The sequence below is a fragment of the Pleurodeles waltl genome, chromosome 5 (assembly GCF_031143425.1).
Source record: "Pleurodeles waltl isolate 20211129_DDA chromosome 5, aPleWal1.hap1.20221129, whole genome shotgun sequence".
In the NCBI taxonomy this organism is placed as follows: domain Eukaryota; kingdom Metazoa; phylum Chordata; class Amphibia; order Caudata; family Salamandridae; genus Pleurodeles; species Pleurodeles waltl.
This window is the reverse complement of record NC_090444.1, coordinates 576518190-576535493: the sequence shown is the minus strand read 5'-3', so window position 1 is coordinate 576535493 and position 17304 is coordinate 576518190. Positions and strand designations below refer to the sequence as shown.

Sequence of the window (17304 nt, the reverse complement as noted above, 5' to 3'; positions counted from 1 at the left end):
CAAAAAATATGGCAGTGGGCGATTCACAACAACATTCGCCTAATAGCACAATTTATTCCAGGGAACCAAAACCAACTAGCAGACAACCTTTCGCGAGACTACCAACAAGTCCACGAATGGGAAATTCACCCCCAAGTTCTGAACAAGTACTTTCAAATTTGGGGAACACCCCAGATAGATTTGTTCGCAACAAAAGAAAACGCAAAATGCCAAAACTTCGCATCCAGGTACCCACACCGCGAATCACAAGGCAATGCTCTATGGATGCGTTGGTCAGGGATATTTGCATACGCTTTTCCCCCTCTCCCTCTCCTTCCATATCTAGTAAACAAGTTGAGTCAAAACCAACTCAAACTCATACTGATGGCACCCACATGGGCAAGACAACCTTGGTATACAACTCTACTAGACCTTTCACTAGTACCGCATGTCAAACTACCCAACAGACCAGATCTGTTAACACAACACAAACAACAGATCAGGCATCCAAACCCAGCATCATTGAATCTGGCAATTTGGCTCCTGAAATCCTAGAATTCGGACACTTAGACCTCACACAAGAATGCATGGAGGTCATAAAACAAGCTAGAAAAGCTTCCACTAGACACTGCTATGCATCTAAGTGGAAAAGATTTGTTTGCTACTGCCATACCAATCAAATCCAACCATTACATGCCTCTACAAAGGACATAGTGGGATACTTACTACATTTGCAAAAAGCGAATCTCGCTTTTTCATCTATAAAAATACACCTCGCAGCAATATCTGCTTACCTACAAACTACTCATTCATCGTCTCTATTTAGAATACCAGTTATTAAAGCATTCATGGAAGGGCTAAAAAGAATTATACCACCAAGAACACCACCAGTTCCTTCATGGAACCTTAACATCGTCTTAACAAGACTCATGGGTCCACCTTTCGAACCCATGCATTCCTGTGAAATGCAATATCTAACCTGGAAAGTCGCATTTCTCATTGCAATCACATCCCTCAGAAGAGTAAGTGAAATACAGGCATTTACCATACAAGAACCATTTATTCAAATACACAAAAATAAAATAGTTCTAAGAACAAATCCAAAATTTCTACCAAAAGTAATCTCACCATTCCATTTAAATCAAACAGTAGAATTGCCAGTGTTCTTTCCACAACCAGATTCCGTGGCTGAAAGGGCACTACATACATTAGACATCAAAAGAGCACTAATGTACTACATTGACAGAACAAAGCTAATCAGGAAAACAAAACAACTGTTCATTGCTTTTCAAAAACCACACATAGGAAATCCAATCTCTAAACAAGGCATTGCTAGATGGATAGTCAGATGTATTCAAACATGCTATCTTAAAGCCAAAAGAGAATTGCCTATTACACCAAAGGCACACTCAACCAGAAAGAGAGGTGCTACAATGGCCTTTCTAGGAAACATTCCTATGAGCGAAATATGTAAGGCTGCAACCTGGTCTACGCCTCATACATTTACTAAACACTACTGTGTAGACGTACTAAATGCACAACAAGCTACAGTGGGCCAAGCTGTACTAAGAACATTATTCCAAACTACTTCAACTCCTACAGGCTAAACCACCGCTTTTAGGGGAGGTAACTGCTTTATAGTCTATGCAAAACATGTGTATCTGCAGCAACATATGCCATCGAACTGAAAATGTCACTTACCCAGTGTACATCTGTTCGTGGCATTAGTCGCTGCAGATTCACATGTGCCCTCCCGCCTCCCCGGGAAGCCTGTAGCCGTTTAGAAGTAGATCTTAAATCTTAAACATTTGTACATTTGTAAATAATTATTATAAACTTATGTACATACGTATTCACTCCATTGCATGGGCACTATTTATAGCAAACAACTCCATCCTCACCCTCTGCGGGGAAAACAATCTAAGATGGAGTCGACGCCCATGCGCAATGGAGCCGAAGAGGGAGGAGTCCTTCGGTCCCGTGACCAAAAAAGACTTCTTCGAAGAAAAACAACTTGTAATACTCCGAGCCCAACACCAGGCAGCGGACTGTGCAAAACATGTGAATCTGCAGCGACTAATGCCACGAACAGATGTACACTGGGTAAGTGACATTTTCATTTTCTATATAAAAACCTATTGGCCTGGAGTAAGTCTTTTAGTGTGTGTTCCTCATTTATGGCCTGTGTGTGTACAACAAATGCTTAACACTATCTGCAAGATGGAGGATTTCTAAAAGTCAGTCACCTCAGCTCAGGACACCTTAGGGGCTGTCCTGACTGGCCAGTGACTCCTCCTTGTTTTTCTCATTATCTCTCCTGGACTTGCTGCCAAAAGTGGGGGCTGTGTCCAAGGGGCGGGCATCTCCACTAGCTGGAGTGCCCTGGGGCATTGTAACACGAAGCTTGAGCCTTTGAAGCTCACTGCTAGGTGTTACAGTTCCTGCAGGGGGGAGGTGTGAAGCACCTCCACCAAGAGCAGGCTTTGTTTCTGTCCTCAGAGAGCACAAAGGCTCTCGCCGCATGGGGTCAGAAACTCGTCTCTCAGCAGCAGGCTGGCACAGACCAGTCAGTCCTGCACTGAACAATTGGGTAAAATACAGGGAGAATCTCTAAGATGCCCTCTGTGTGCATTTTTTTAATAAACCCAACACTGGCATCAGTGTGGGTTTATTATTCTGAGAAGTTTGATACCAAACGTGTAGCCATTATGGAGCTGTGGAGTTCGTTTTTGACAGACTCCCAGACCATATACTCTTATATACTGGCTACCCTGCACTTAAGGTTTTGCTTAGACACAGTAGGGGCATAGTGTTCATGCACATATGCCCTCGCCTGTGGTATAGTGCACCCTGCCTTAGGGCTGTAAGGCCTGCTGGAGGGGTGACTTTCCTATGCCACAGGCAGTGTGAGGTTGGCATGGCACCCTGAGGGGAGTGCCATGTCGACTTAGTCATTTTCTCCCCACCAGCACACACAAGCTGGCAAGCAGTGTGTCTGTGCTGAGTGAGGGGTCCCTAGGGTGGTATAAGACATGCTGCAGCCCTTAGAGATCTTCCCTGGCATCAGGGCCCTTGGTACCAGGGGTACCAGTTACAAGGGACTTATCTGGATGCCAGGGTTGTGCCAATTGTGGAGACAATGGTACATTTTAGGTGAAAGAACACTGGTGCTGGGGCCTGGTTGGCAGGGTCCCAGCACACTTCTCAGTCAAGTCAGTATCAGGCAAAAAGTGGGGGGTAACTGCAGCAGGGAGCCATTTCTTTACACCCTGAAAGCATCTGCTTGTAGTAGGTTCACATGTTTCAGAAGCTGTTGGTTGTTGTGGGTAGCTTCTTATTGCCTAATATTCCTTTCTGTTGCTTGGACATCTTTATGCTTTCCTTACTCTATCTTCATCCTCACCAACTGTGAGGAAAAACAATCTGAACTATGGAGTCGATGCCCGTGTGCACTGCCAGCTATTAGATGACCCGATATACCCCCCGACTTAGATCAAAATCAAGTTGTAAACGTCCAAGCCCAACACTAGATGGTAGGAGTAGGCATAGCTTGTGAATCTACAGCACTGTGCTACAAACAAATGCTTAGAGGGTAAGTAACATTCCTTCCATGTCATCTGCAGACTACACCTTCTGATTTCCTCAGACTTTTTCTTTCTACTGAAATTACTGTGCTGATATTAGTGAAACATGGGTTATCTTACTCAGTTTATTGGAAGGAGGCAAGACAATCTAGTTAAGTACTTAAAGGTCTGATGAAAAGAAAATGTTTCTCTACCCTGACCTATATTTTTCTTTCATTCTTTAGAATGTTGATATTCTCAAGGATCCGGAAACAGTGAAGCAGCTTGGTAGCATTTTGAAAACCAATGTTCGAGCTTGTAAAGCAGTTGGTCATCCATTTGTAATTCAGCTTGGAAGGATATATTTAGATATGCTGAATGTGTACAAGTGCCTAAGTGAAAATATTTCTGCAGCCATTCAGGCTAATGGTAAGGAGGTTTACAATAGAAATTTTCACGCCCCTGAATCAAGGGTGCTATATAAATGTTTGTAAAAATAGCAATTCCATATGGCTTTCAGAATAGCAACATATAATGTACTAGTCCTGGGAGCATCTCATTTACTTTAATGAGATCGACCCTTCTCCTGTGTGATCACTTTTTTTTTCTTCATGTATGACTAATAAAAGACTTGTAATAAATGTACTGGATCTCTCAGCCCTGCATCATTTTCACATATGCTTTATTCTTCCGTGATGTGCCATCTATTAGATTGGTGTTGAACAAGGGGCACTTTTATCTGCCTTATTACTCCTCCTTTAGTGTCCTCTCAATGCAAGGGACAGGATTTATGAATGGCTCCCTTCTGTGACTAGATTGAAAAATCTATGTGTCTGATTCAGATCTGCTCTATGCCACTCTATGCTAATATCTACTGTGCCCCTGATAGTTTGTTTCAGTGTAGTAGGCAGAGCTTTCTCAGTCTTTGCATAGTCTTTAAATGTTTTGGTACTTAACATTGAAGGTTATCGCTTACATTAATGACAACACTATTCCTTAACCTGTAGGTTCCTAACCTCTGGTCCAGAGACCTCTTACACCTACTTGGAATCCACAACTGTGAAATTTTGCAGATTAATAAAATGTGTATATACATAATGGAGAAAAAAATAAGATGTGAAATATTAAAACATAAATTAAAACCTTCAATTAAAGGTACAAAACTTGCTGTAATCCAAGTATAAGGTATAGACAGTATAAGTATTGTATAATAAAATCCAAAAAACTACATTGAATATAAAGGAGCATTATTAGCCAATAGGCTGCATACAGGTTAACACATCAGAATCAAAACTGTCATTGTGCCTTTAAGACATGAGAACTTCCAGTATCCCACCATGCCTCAGGGGTGAGAGTGAGGTGACCGTTAGGTTAATTCTTTTTTTACTGCTCCTTCTGTGATGGAGCATTGAGCTCATTTTTCTCATTATTTGGCCAGGAAAATAATCTAAACATTTTGTTCGGTGGCATGTGTAGCTGCAGATACACATGCTGTGCATAGTCCGCCGTCTGGTGTTGGGTCGGAGTGTTACAAGTTGTTTTTCTTCGAAGAAGTCTTTTCGAGTCACGAGACCGAAAGGATGTGTTTGCATGGACTACATGAAAGACAGAAGACTTCATCCTCCTCTCTTACTAAGAAGACCTCTAAAGACTCTTCTGAAAAGCGGCGAGCCAGATCGACGTCGGGGTGCCATGCCAACCTCACACTGCCTATGCAGTATAGATAAGTCACCCCTCTAGCAGGCCTTATAGCCCTAAGGCAGGGTGCACTATACCATAGGTGAGGGCACAAGTGCATGAGCACTGTGCCCCTACAGTGTCTAAGCAAAACCTTAGACATTTTAAGTGCAGGGTAGCCATAAGAGTATATGGTCTGGGAGTCTGTCATGCACGAACTCCACAGCACCATAATGGCTACACTGAAAACTGGGAAGTTTGGTATCAAACTTCTCAGCACAATAAATGCACACTGATGCCAGTGTACATTTTATTGTAACATACACACCAGAGGGCACCTTAGAGGTGCCCCCTGAAACCTAAACCGACTATCTGTGTAGGCTGACTAGTTTTAGCAGCACCAGCACACAAGCTGGCAAGCAGTGTCTGTGCTGAGTGAGGGGTCCCCAGGGTGGCATAAGATATGCTGCATCCCTGGCATCGGGGCCCTTGGTACCAGAGGTACCAGTTACAAGGGACTTACCTGGATGCCAGGGTGTGCCAATTGTGGAAACAAAATTACAGGTTAGGGAAAGAACACTGGTGCTGGGGCCTGATTAGCAGGCCATAGCACACTTTCAAATCATAACTTGGCATCAGCAAAGGCAAAAAGTCAGGGGGTAACCATGCCAAGGAGGCATTTCCTTACAGCATGTGTCTTGGTGACAGAATTAAGCCTTCTGTAGTCAACACAGAACCTCATCTCTCTTGCCATCTTTTGTGTGAGGGTTGGGGACTAAGACCACAGGTCTAGCCCAGGGGCTGGCAGAGTGCTCAATTACTCCCAACTCCAGCATCTTGTGGACTTCCACTTTGATGCTTTCCTTAACTTGATCAGACTGTCTAAAAATGTTTGACAGGCATGCTGTCCGCTATGTCCACATCATGGGTACACAGGTGTGTCTGACCAGGGATTAGGGAAAAGAGCTCAGCAAACTGTTGTAGGACTTGCCTGAAGTCAGCTTGCTGTTGGCCAGAGAGGGTGTCTGAGTAGACCACTCCATCTACTGAGCCATCTTTAGGGTCAGAGGAGATCAGGGAGAGGTTTACTCTCAGCTTCCTGGTCCTCATCTGTAACCATTAACATGTTTACATCTGCCCTGTCATGAAAGAGTTTGAGGCGGTTCACATGGATTGCCCTTTTGGGGGTCCTGCTAGTGCCTAGGTCTACCAAATAGGTGACCTGACTCTTTCTTTCTAGCACTGGGTAAGGGCCACTCCATCTGTCATGAAGTGCCTTGGGAGCCACAGGTTGCAGAACCCAGACTTTCTCCCCTGGCTGAAACTCAACCATAGCACACTTTTGGTCATACCACATCTTCTGGAGTTGTTGGCTGGCCTCAAGGTTTTTGCTTGCCTTTTCCATGTACTCTGCCATCCTGGAAAGTAGGCCTTAGACATAGTCCAATATATCTTGTTTAGGCTCATGAAGAGGTCTCTCCCAGCCTTATTTTACAAATGCTAATGGTCCCCTTACAGGATGGCCAAACAGAAGTTCAAAGGGGGAAAACCCTACTCCCTTCTGAGGCACCTCTCTGTAGGTGAAAAGCAGACATGGCAAGAGGACATCCCATCTCCTTTTGAGTTTTTCAGGGAGCCCCATGATCATGCCCTTCAATGTCTTGTTAAACCTTTCAACAAGACCATTGGTTTGTGGATGGTATGGTGTGGTGAATTTGTAAGTCACCCCACACTCATTCCACATATGTTTTAGGTAAGCTGACATGAAGTTGGTACCTCTGTCAGAAACCACCTCCTTGGGAAATCCCACTCTTGTAAAAATACCTATCAGTGCTTTGGCTACTGCAGGGGCAGTAGTGGACCTAAGGGGAATTGCTTCAGGGTACCTAGTAGCATGATCCAATACTACTAGGATATACGGATTCCCTGAGGCTGTGGGAGGTTGATGCGGACCCACTATATCCACTCCCACTCTTTCAAAGGGGACTACCATCACTGGAAGTGGAATGAGGGGGGTCTTTGGGTGGCCACCTGTCTTACCACTGGCTTGACAGGTGGCACAGGAGGCACACAACTCCTTTACTTTCTGGGACATATTGGGCCAATAGAAATGGTTGACTAACCTCTTCCATGTCTTGGTCTGTCCCAAATGCCCAGCAAGTGGAATGTCATGGGCTAAGGTCAGAATGAACTCCCTAAACTCCTGAGGCACTACCACTCTCCTAGTGGCACCAGGTTCAGCTCAACCTGATAAGGTTCCAACTCCGTAGGCTCAGTTCCCTCAGGGGATAGAACTTCTTCCTGAGGAGAGGTTCTTTTTCTTTTGCTGGGCTGAAACTGGTTCCCCAGTCTTCTTTCCTTTTCTCTTGGATGGTTGGGCCATTATTCCAGACTCCAACACCTCTTTTTCACCCTGAGCCTTGCACTGTGCCCTTGTTTTGACACACACCAGTTCAGGGATACCCAGCATGGCTTTTGAGTTCTACTTCAGCCCATGCTGAGGACTCCAGGTCATTTCCAAGCAAACAGTCTACTGGGATAGCAGAGGAGACTACCACACTGGTGCTTGGGCCTGGTTAGCAGGGTCCCAGCACACTTTCAAGTCATAACTTAGCATTAGCAAAGGCAAAAAAGTCAGGGGGTAACCATGCCAAGTAGGCAATTCCTTACACATACCTAGACGATTAGTTGCTAAAAGCCATCACTGCAGAGTAAACCTTGAATCATCTCAACATATTTCAGAACATCTTCAGTTCTCTGGGTCTGCAGGTCAATTTTCAAAAGTCCATCCTCACTCCATCTCACACTCCATTACCTAGGGGCAATGCTAGACCCCACTCTAGAAAGTGTATCCTTCGGAGCAGCAACTATCATCAATAGCACAGAAGTGTCACACACTTCTTCACACCCTGAGGTCTACGGTCAGACAAATAGCATCTCTACTGGGCTCCATGGCCTCCTGCATTTTTATTGTCTTGAACGCCAGATTGCACATGAGACCTCTTCAAGAGTATCTGGAAGATCAGTGGAGTCAGCTCACAGCCAAATGGTAAGACAGAATAACCCTTTCAACTGTGACAAAGACATCATTACAGTGGTGGACTTGTCGTCAACATCTGTTGGCGGAGGTTCCTTTTCACCAGAGAACTCTGTAGGAAGTTGGCTCTGTATATACTATCTCAAAGTGAGAGTGCGCACAGAGTCCAAGGGTTCCCCTTGGAGGCTGATAGTGGCAAAATTAGATAATACTAATGCTCTATTTTGTGGTAGTGTGGTCGAAGGGTAGGCTTATCAGAGGGTAGTGTTAAGCATTTGTTGTACACACACAGGCAATAAATGAGGAACACACACTCAAAGACTTACTCCAGGCCAATAGGTTTTTATATAGAAAAATATTTTCCTAATTTATTTTAGAACCACAAGATTCAAGAATTGAGGTAAGTGCATAAAATGCAAGGTACTTCACACAACTTTGATTCAAAGCAGTAGTACACAGTTTGTTAAAATGGCAATAAGCTATTTTAAAAGTGGACACTGCAAAAATCAATAGTTCCTGGGGGAGGTAAGTAAAGTTTAAGTTTCTCAGTTAAGTAAAGCACTTAGTCTCCTGGGCGTAGGCAGCCCAACATTGGGGGTTCAAGGCGACCCCAAAGCCACAGCACCAGCAACACAGGGCCAGTCGGGTGCAGAGGTCAAAGGAGGGCCCAAAACACATAGGCGCCTATAGAGAACAAGGGTGCTCTGGTTCCAGTCTGCTGGCAGTTAAGTACCTGCATCCTCTGGGAGCAGACCAGGGGGGTTTTGTAGAGCACTGGGGGTGTGGCGGGTGGGGGAGAGACACACAAACAGGCACATAACACACCCTCAGCGGCACAGGGGCTGCCTGGTGCAGTGTGCAGAGTAGGCATCGGGTTTGCTATAGGGAGCAATGGAGGGACTTGGGAGTCACTTAGGCGATGCAGGCAGGGCACAGGGGGGCTTCTCGGGCCAGTCACCGACTGGTCTAGGGAGAGAGCCGCCTGCTGGTCACTCTTGCACTGGAAGGTAGTTCCTCTCGGTCCTGTGGGCTGCGGGTGCAGTGCTTGGTCTAGGCGTCTGGTTCCTTGTTACCAGGCAGTTGTGGTGAGGGGGAGCCTCTGGATCCTCTCTGCAGGCGTTGCTGTGGTGGTGCAGGGAGGGTCGACTCAAGCTACTCACGTCATCGTAGTTGCCTGGGAGTCCTCCCTACGGTGTTTGTTCTCTGGAGCTCGAGCCAGGGGCGTCTGGTGCAGAGTGTGAAGTCTCACGCTTCCGGTGGCAAGAGAGTTCTTTGGAAGTTGCTAAAAAGTTGCAAAGTTGTTTTCTGAATAGTGCCGCTGTTCTCAGGAGTTTCTTGGTCTTTCAGGTTCAGGGCAGTCCTGTGAGTCCTCCGAGATCGCTGGTCCCTGTTGGATGCGTCACTGTGCAGGTTCTTTGAGTGTGGATACAGGCCTGTAGGGCTGGGGCTAACTCAGTTGTTGTATCCGTCTCTGCGGGGCTTTCAGGTCAGCAGTCCTTCTTTATTCAGGTTGCTGGAATCTGATTTCCTGGGTTCAGGGGTCCCCTAAACACAAAATTTAGGGGTGTGTTCAGGTCGGGGCGGGCAGTAGCCAATGGCTACTGTCTTGGAGGGTGGCTACACCCTCTTTGTGCCTCCTCCCAGAGGGGAGGCGGACACATCGCTACTCCTATTGGAGGAATCCTCCAAGGATTTCTAAAAGCAGGAGTCACCTCAGCTCCTTCTTGTTTTCCTCATTATCTCTTCCAACCTTGCCACCAAAAGTGGGGGCAGTGGCCGGAGGGGCAGGGCATCTCCACTAGCTGGGATGCCCTGGGGTGCTGTAACAAAAGGCATGAGCCTTTGAGGCTCACCACCAGGTGTTACAGGTCCTGCAGGGGGAGGTGAGAAGCACCCCCACCCAGTACAGGCTTTGTTCCTGGCCACAGAGTGACAAAGACACTCTCCCCATGTGGCCAGCAACATGTCTGATTGTGGCAGGCGGGCAGAAACTGGTCAGCCTAGCACTAGGAGTCGGACTGGTATTCACAGGGCATCTCTAAGATGCCCTCTGGTTGTATTTTACAATAAATCCCACACTGGCATCAGATTTCAGTTTAGCCACTATGGAACTATGGAGTTCGTATTTGACAAACTCCCAGACCATATACTCTTTATGGCTACCCTGCGCTTACAATGTCTAAGGATTTTCTTAGATACTGTAGGGGCATAGTGCTCATGCACATATTCCCTCACCTGTGGTGTAGTGCACCCTGCCTTAGGGCTGTAAGGCCTGCTAGAGGGGAGTGCCATGTCAACTTAGTCATTTTCTCCCCACCAGCACACACAAGCTGTGAGGCAGTGTGCATGTGCCGAGTTAGGGGTCCCCAGGGTGGCATAAGACATCCTGCAGGCCTTGGAGACCTTCCCTGGCCACAGGGCCCTTGGTACCTGGGGAACCATTTACAAGGGACTTATCTGTGTGCCAGGACTGTGCCAATTGTGGGAACAAAGGTACAGTTTAGGGAAAACACTGGTGCTGGGGCCTGGTTAGCACGGACCCAGCACACTTTCAATCCTAACTGGCATCAAGAAAAGGCAAAAAAGTTAGGGGGTAGCCATGCCAAGGAAGGCATTTCCTTAGACACTCCTTCCGAGACCCTTGTAACAGATGCGTCACTACAAGGTTGGGGAGCTCACATGGGACCCCTCCAAGCACAGGGCCTATGGTCCAGAAAGGAACAGTTACCACATCAATCTGCTGGAACTGAGAGTGAACCATCTGGCTCTCAAGTCCTTTTCTCCATCCCTCAAGGGGAATCCATTTTAGTCCAAACAGACAATATGACCTCGATGTATTATCTGAACAGACAGGTGTGGACAAGATCTCGTCCTCTGTCTCGACAGTCAGACCACCTGGCACTGGCTAATAGCGAGGAGGAGGTCAGTCACAGCGGTCCACCTTCCGGGGGAACAAAACTCAAAAGCAGATTTCCTAAGTCGAGGTCTACTAGGCTCCCACGACTGGGTGCTTCACGACGACATTGTAGCAGACATTTTCCATCGATGGGGGTCATCCTCAAATAGACCTGTTTGCAGACGAAATCAACAAAAGATGCCCAGACTTCACCTCCGGGTTCCATCGACCAGGGACGAGGGGGGAATGCCCTGTTAGACTGCTCAGGGACATTTCTCTATGCTTTTCCACCGATTCCCCCGATACCTGCAGTGACCAAGTTTTACAGGTCCAAAACCAGGATGATGCTCATAGCCCCGGAATGGCCTCGTCAATACTGGTACACTTACCTGCCATTACAGCTTATAGTAAGTCACCCTCGTGAAAGTCTTTTTTTTTTTTCTTTTTCTTTTTTTTTACTATGCCAGTGGTTAAGGATTTTTTTTAGAGTGTTTGAAAAAAGTTCTTCCACCAATTCGTAACCTTCACCTCCATGGGAATTGAATGTGGTCTTGTCTAGACTTGTGGCTGCTCCTTTTGAGCTCATCCACAAAGCTTCTTTGCAACACCTTATGTGGAAGACAGCTTTTCCAGTAGCCATTACCTCAGCTAGAAGGGTCAGTGAGATTCAGGCTCTATGTTCAAAAGAACCCTACACGGTTTTCCATGATAACAAGAGTAGTTCTAAGAACCCACCCATCGTTTTTGCCTAAGGTGGTGCAGACTTCCATATTAACCAACCAATATCACTTCCAACATTTTTTTCCTAAACCTATTACTCTGGCGGAAAAAGCCTTGCACTCCCTCTACTGAAGAGAGTACTGAAATTATACCTTGATAAGACTAAGGCAATCAGACAATCTGATCGCTTGTTTGTTAATTATGGACATATAACAACAGGGAGAGCGGCCTCAAAACAGATTATTTCTAGATAGCCAACTGGTATGCAGTCACAATACACGTAACTAACCAGAATTGTCGGCTAAACCTAAAGCTCACTCTACGAGCGGGAAAGCGGTAGCTACAGCCCTTCTTAAGAATGTGCCCATCTCTGAAATTTGCAAAGCTGCCACATGGAGATCTGTACATACTTTTACCAGGCATTACTGTCTAGATTCAGATGCCAAAACACCCACTCAAGTGGGTCAGGCTTCTTTAAGAAATATATTTACGTAAGACAGATACTGAAGGAAATGCCTCCTTGGCATGGTTATCCCCTGACTTTTTGCCTTTGCTGATGCTAAGTTATGATTTGAAAGTGTGCTGGGACGCTGCTAACCAGGCCCCAGCACCAGTGTTCTTTCCCTAAACTGCACCTTTGTCTCCACAATTGGTACAACCCTGGCACTCTGGTAAGTCCCTTGTAACTGGTACCCCTGGTACCAAGGGCCCTGATGCCAGGGAAGGTCTCCAAGGGCTGCAGCATGTCTTATGCCACCCTAGGGACCCCTCACTCAGCACATAAACACTGCTTCACAGCTTGTGTGTGCTGGTGGGGAAAAAATTACTAAGTCGACATGGCACTCCCCTCAGAGTGCCATGCCAACCTCACACTGCCTGTGGCATAGGTAAGTCACCTCTCTAGCAGGCCTTAAAGCCCTAAGACAGGGTGCACTATACCATAGGTGAGGGCATAGGTGCATGAGCACTATGCCCCTACAGTGTCTAAGCAAAACCTTAGACATTGTAAGTGCAGGGTAGCCATAAGAGTATATGGTCTGGGAGTCTTATCATACACGAACTCCACAGCTCCATAATGGGTACACTGAATACTGGGAAGTTTGGTATCAAACTTCTCAGCACAATAAACGCACACTGATGCCAGTGTGCACTTTATTGTGACATACACCCAGAGGGCATCTTAGAGATGCCCTCTGAAAACATACCTGACTTCCTGTGTAGGCTGACTAGTTTCTGCCAGCCTGCCACACACCAGACATGTTGCTGGCCACATGGGGACAGTGTGTTTGTCACTCTGTGGCAAGGAACAAAGCCTGTACTGGGTGGAGGTGCTTCTCGCCTCCCCCTGCAGGAACTGTAACACCTGGCAGTGAGCCTCAAAGGCTCACCCCCTTTGTTACAGCGCCCCAGGGCATCCCAGCTAGTGGTGATGCCCGCTCCTCCGGCCACTGCCCCCACTTTTGGTGGCAAGGCTGGAGGAGATAATTAGGAAAACAAGGAGGAGTCACTGGCCAGTCAGGACAGCCCCTGAGGTGTCCTGAGCTGAGGTGACTCTTACTTTTAGAAATCCTCCATCTTGTGGGTGGAGGATTCCCCCAATTGGATTAGGGATGTGCCCCCTCTCCACAGGGAGGAGGCACAAAGAGGGTGTAGCCACCCTCAAGGACAGTAGCCATTGGCTACTGCCCTCCCAGACCTAAACACACCCCCTGAATTCAGTATTTAGGGGCACCCCAGAGCCTATGAAGCTAGATTCCTGCAACCTTAACAAGGACTGCTGACCTGAAGCCCTGCAGTGAAGACTGCGACAACTGCTTTGGCCCCAGCCCTACCAGCTTGTCTCCCAACTTCAAAGAAAACTGCAACAGCGACGCATCCAACAGGGGCCAGCGACCTCTGAAGCCTCAGAGGACTGCCCTGCAACCAAGGACCAAGAAACTCCTGTGAACAGCAGCCCTGTTCAACAATCTGCAACTTTCTTGCAACAAAGAAACAACTTTAAAGACTTCACGTTTCCCGCTGGAAGCGTGAGACTTTCCACTCTGCACCCGACACCCCGGCTCGACCTGCGGAAAACCAACACCTCAGGGAGGACTCCCCGGCGACTGCGAGCCCGTGAGTAGCCAGAGACGACCCCCCTGACCCCCACAGCGACGCCTACAGAGAGAATCCAGATGCTCCCTCTGACTGCGACTGTCTGTAACAAGTACCCAACGCCTGGAACCAACACTGCACCCGCAGCCCCCAGGACCTGAAGGAAGCGACCCTCTGCTAGCCCAGGTGGTGGCTGTCCCGAGAAGCCCCTCCCCTTCCCCCGGGTCCCTCCATTGTTTCCTACCTGAAACCAGACGCCTGCTTTGCACACTGCACCCTGCTGCCCCTGTGCCGCTGAGGGTGTGTTTTGTGCCTACTTGTGTTCCCCACCCCTACCCCCACTACTCTACAAAACCCCCTGGTCTGCCCCCCAAGGACACAGGTACTTACATGCTGGCAGACTGGAACCGGAGCACCCCTGTTCTCCATAGGCGCCTACGTGTTTTGGGCACCTCGTTGACCTCTGCACCTGACTGGCCCTGAGCTGCTGGTGTGGTAACTTTGGGGTTGCTCTGAACCCCCAACGGTGGGCTGCCTATGCCCCAGGACTGAGACTTAAGTGTTTTACTTACCTCCTAATCTGTGGTTCTTAAAATAAACTAAGAAAATATATTTTTTCCATATAAAAACCTATTGGCCTGGAGTAAGTCTTTGAGTGTGTGTTCCTCACTTATTGCCTGTATGTGTACAACAAATGCTTAACACTACCCTCTAAGCCTACTGCTCGACCGCACTACCAGAAAATAGAGCATTAGAATTCTCTTTTTGCCACTATCTTACCTCTAAGGTGAACCCTTGGACTCGGTGCACACTATTTCTTACTTTGAAATAGTATATACAGAGCCAACTTCCTACACCATGTGTAAAGAAATGGCTCCCTGTTGCAGTTACCCCCCACTTTTTGCCTGATACTGATGCTGACTTGACTGAGAAGTGTGCTGGGACCCTGCTAACCAGGCCCCAGCACCAGTGTTCTTTCACCTAAAATGTACCATTGTCTCCACAATTGGCACAACCCTGGCACCCAGGTAAGTCCCTTGTAACTGGTACCCCTGGTACCAAGGGCCCTGATGCCAGGGAAGGTCTCTAAGGGCTGCAGCATGACTTATGCCACCCTAGGGACCCCTCACTCAGCACAGACACACTGCTTGCCAGCTTGTGTGTGCTGGTGGGGAGAAAATGACTAAGTCAACATAGCACTCCCCTCAGGGTGCCATGCCAACCTCACACTGCCTGTGGCATAGGTAAGTCACCCCTCTAGTAGGCCTTACAGCCCTAAGGCAGGGTGCACTATACCACAGGTGAGGGCATAGGTGCATGAGCCCTATGCCCCTACAGTGTCTAAGCAAACCCTTAGACATTGTAAGTGCAGGGTAGCCATAAGAGTATATGGCCAGGGAGTCTGTCAAAAACGAACTCCACAGCTCCATAATGGCTACACTGAATACTGGGAAGTTTAGTATCAAACTTCTCAGAATAATAAACCCACACTGATGCCAGTGTTGGATTTATTAAAAAATGCACACAGAGGCCATCTTAGAGATGCCCCCTGTATTTTACCCAATTGTTCAGTGCAGGACTGACTGGTCTGTGCCAGCCTGCTGCTGAGAGACGAGTTTCTGACCCCATGCGGTGAGAGCCTTTGTGCTCTCGGAGGACAAACACAAAGCCTGCTCTGGGTGGAGGTGCTTCACACCTCCCCCCTGCAGGAAATAACACCTAGCATTGAACCTCAAAGGCTCAGGCTTCGTGTTACAATGCCCCAGGGCACTCCAGCTAGTGGAGATGCCCGCCCCCTGGACACAGCCCCCACTTTTGGCAGCAAGTCCAGGAGAGATAATGAGAAAAACAAGGAGGGAGTCACTGGCCAGTCAGGACAGCCCCTAAGGTGTCCTGAGCTGAGGTGACTCTGACTTTTAGAAATCCTCCATCTTGTAGAAGGAGGATTCCCCCCAATAGGGATAGGAATGTGACCCCCTCCCCTTGGGAGGAGGCACAAAGAGGGTGTACCCACCCTCAGGGCTAGTAGCCATTGGCTACTAACCCCACAGACCTAAACACGCCCTTAAATTTAGCATTTAAGGGCTTCCCTGAACCTAAAGATTTAGATTCCTGCAACTTACAAGAAGAAGAGGACTGCTGAGCTGAAAACCCCTGCAGAAGAAGAAAGAAGACACCAACTGCTTTGGCACCAGTCCTACCGGCCTGTCTCCTGCCTTCCAAAGAAACCTGCTCCAGCGACGCTTTCTCCAGGACCAGCGACCTCTGAATCCTCAGAGGACTGCCCTGCTTCAAGAAAGACTAGAAACTCCCGAGGACAGCGGCCCTGTTCCAAAAAGACTGCAACTTTGTTTCAGAGGAGCAGATTTAAAGACCCCTGCAATCCCGCAAGAAGCGTGAGACTTGCAACACTGCACCCGGCGACCCCGACTCGACTGGTGGAGAACCAACACCTCAGGGAGGACCCTCCGGCGACTCCGAGACTGTGAGTAACCAAAGTTGTCCCCCCTGAGCCCCCACAGCGGCGCCTGCAGAGGGAATCCCGAGGCTCCCCCTGACAGCGACTGCCTGACTCTAAAATCCCGACGGCTGGAAAAGACCCTGCACCCGCAGCCCCCAGCACCTGAAGGATCGGAACTCCAGTGCAGGATTGACCCCCAGGAGGCCCTCTCCCTTGCCCAGGTGGTGGCTACCCCGAGGAGCCCCCCCCCCCCCTTGCCTGCCTGCACCGCTGAAGAGACCCCTTGGTCTCCCATTGGAAACCCGACGTTAGTTTGCACACTGCACCCGGCCGCCCCCGCGCTGCTGAGGGTGTACTTTTTGTGTGGACTTGTGAACCTATTGGCCTGGAATTGTCTCGGAGTGTGTGTTCCTCATTTATTGCCTGTGTGTATGTACAACAAATGCTTAACACTACTCCTTTGATAAGCCTACTGCTCGACCACACTACCACAAAATAGAGCATTAGTATTATCTCTTTTTGCCACTATCTTACCTCTAAGGGGAACCCTTGGACTCTCTATTCCTTACTTTGAAATAGTGCATACAGAGCCAACTTCCTACACCATGTAACACCTATTTCCATGGGAGAGGTTGTTGCTTCCCCTCTCCTATAGGAACGCCAGTGTTCTGCCTTCCCCTGCTTGAGATGGGAAAGCAGCAGGAGGGCAGAAGCCTGTCTGAAGGGCTGCTCACAAACCCTGGAAGACTGTTAGGAACAGTACTGGGGGACAGGGGTCCTCTAAGGAACCCCAGAGTACATGGAATCATGTCACCAATACTGGCATTAGTATTGGGGTATGATTCTGTAATGTTTGATACCAACCATGCCTAGATTC

General features: G+C 47.9%; 1 protein-coding gene across 2 annotated transcripts in view; it reads left to right on the top strand.

Moving 5' to 3' along the window:
* Nucleotides 1-17304, top strand: part of XPO1 (exportin 1) — a 717353-nt gene that overhangs the window by 590529 nt on the left and 109520 nt on the right. For both annotated transcript variants that reach the window (XM_069234402.1, XM_069234401.1), the window contains exon 18: nucleotides 3788-3971. In XM_069234402.1, coding sequence (XP_069090503.1) covers nucleotides 3788-3971 — 184 coding nt within the window. The remainder of the gene's footprint in view (nucleotides 1-3787; nucleotides 3972-17304) is intronic.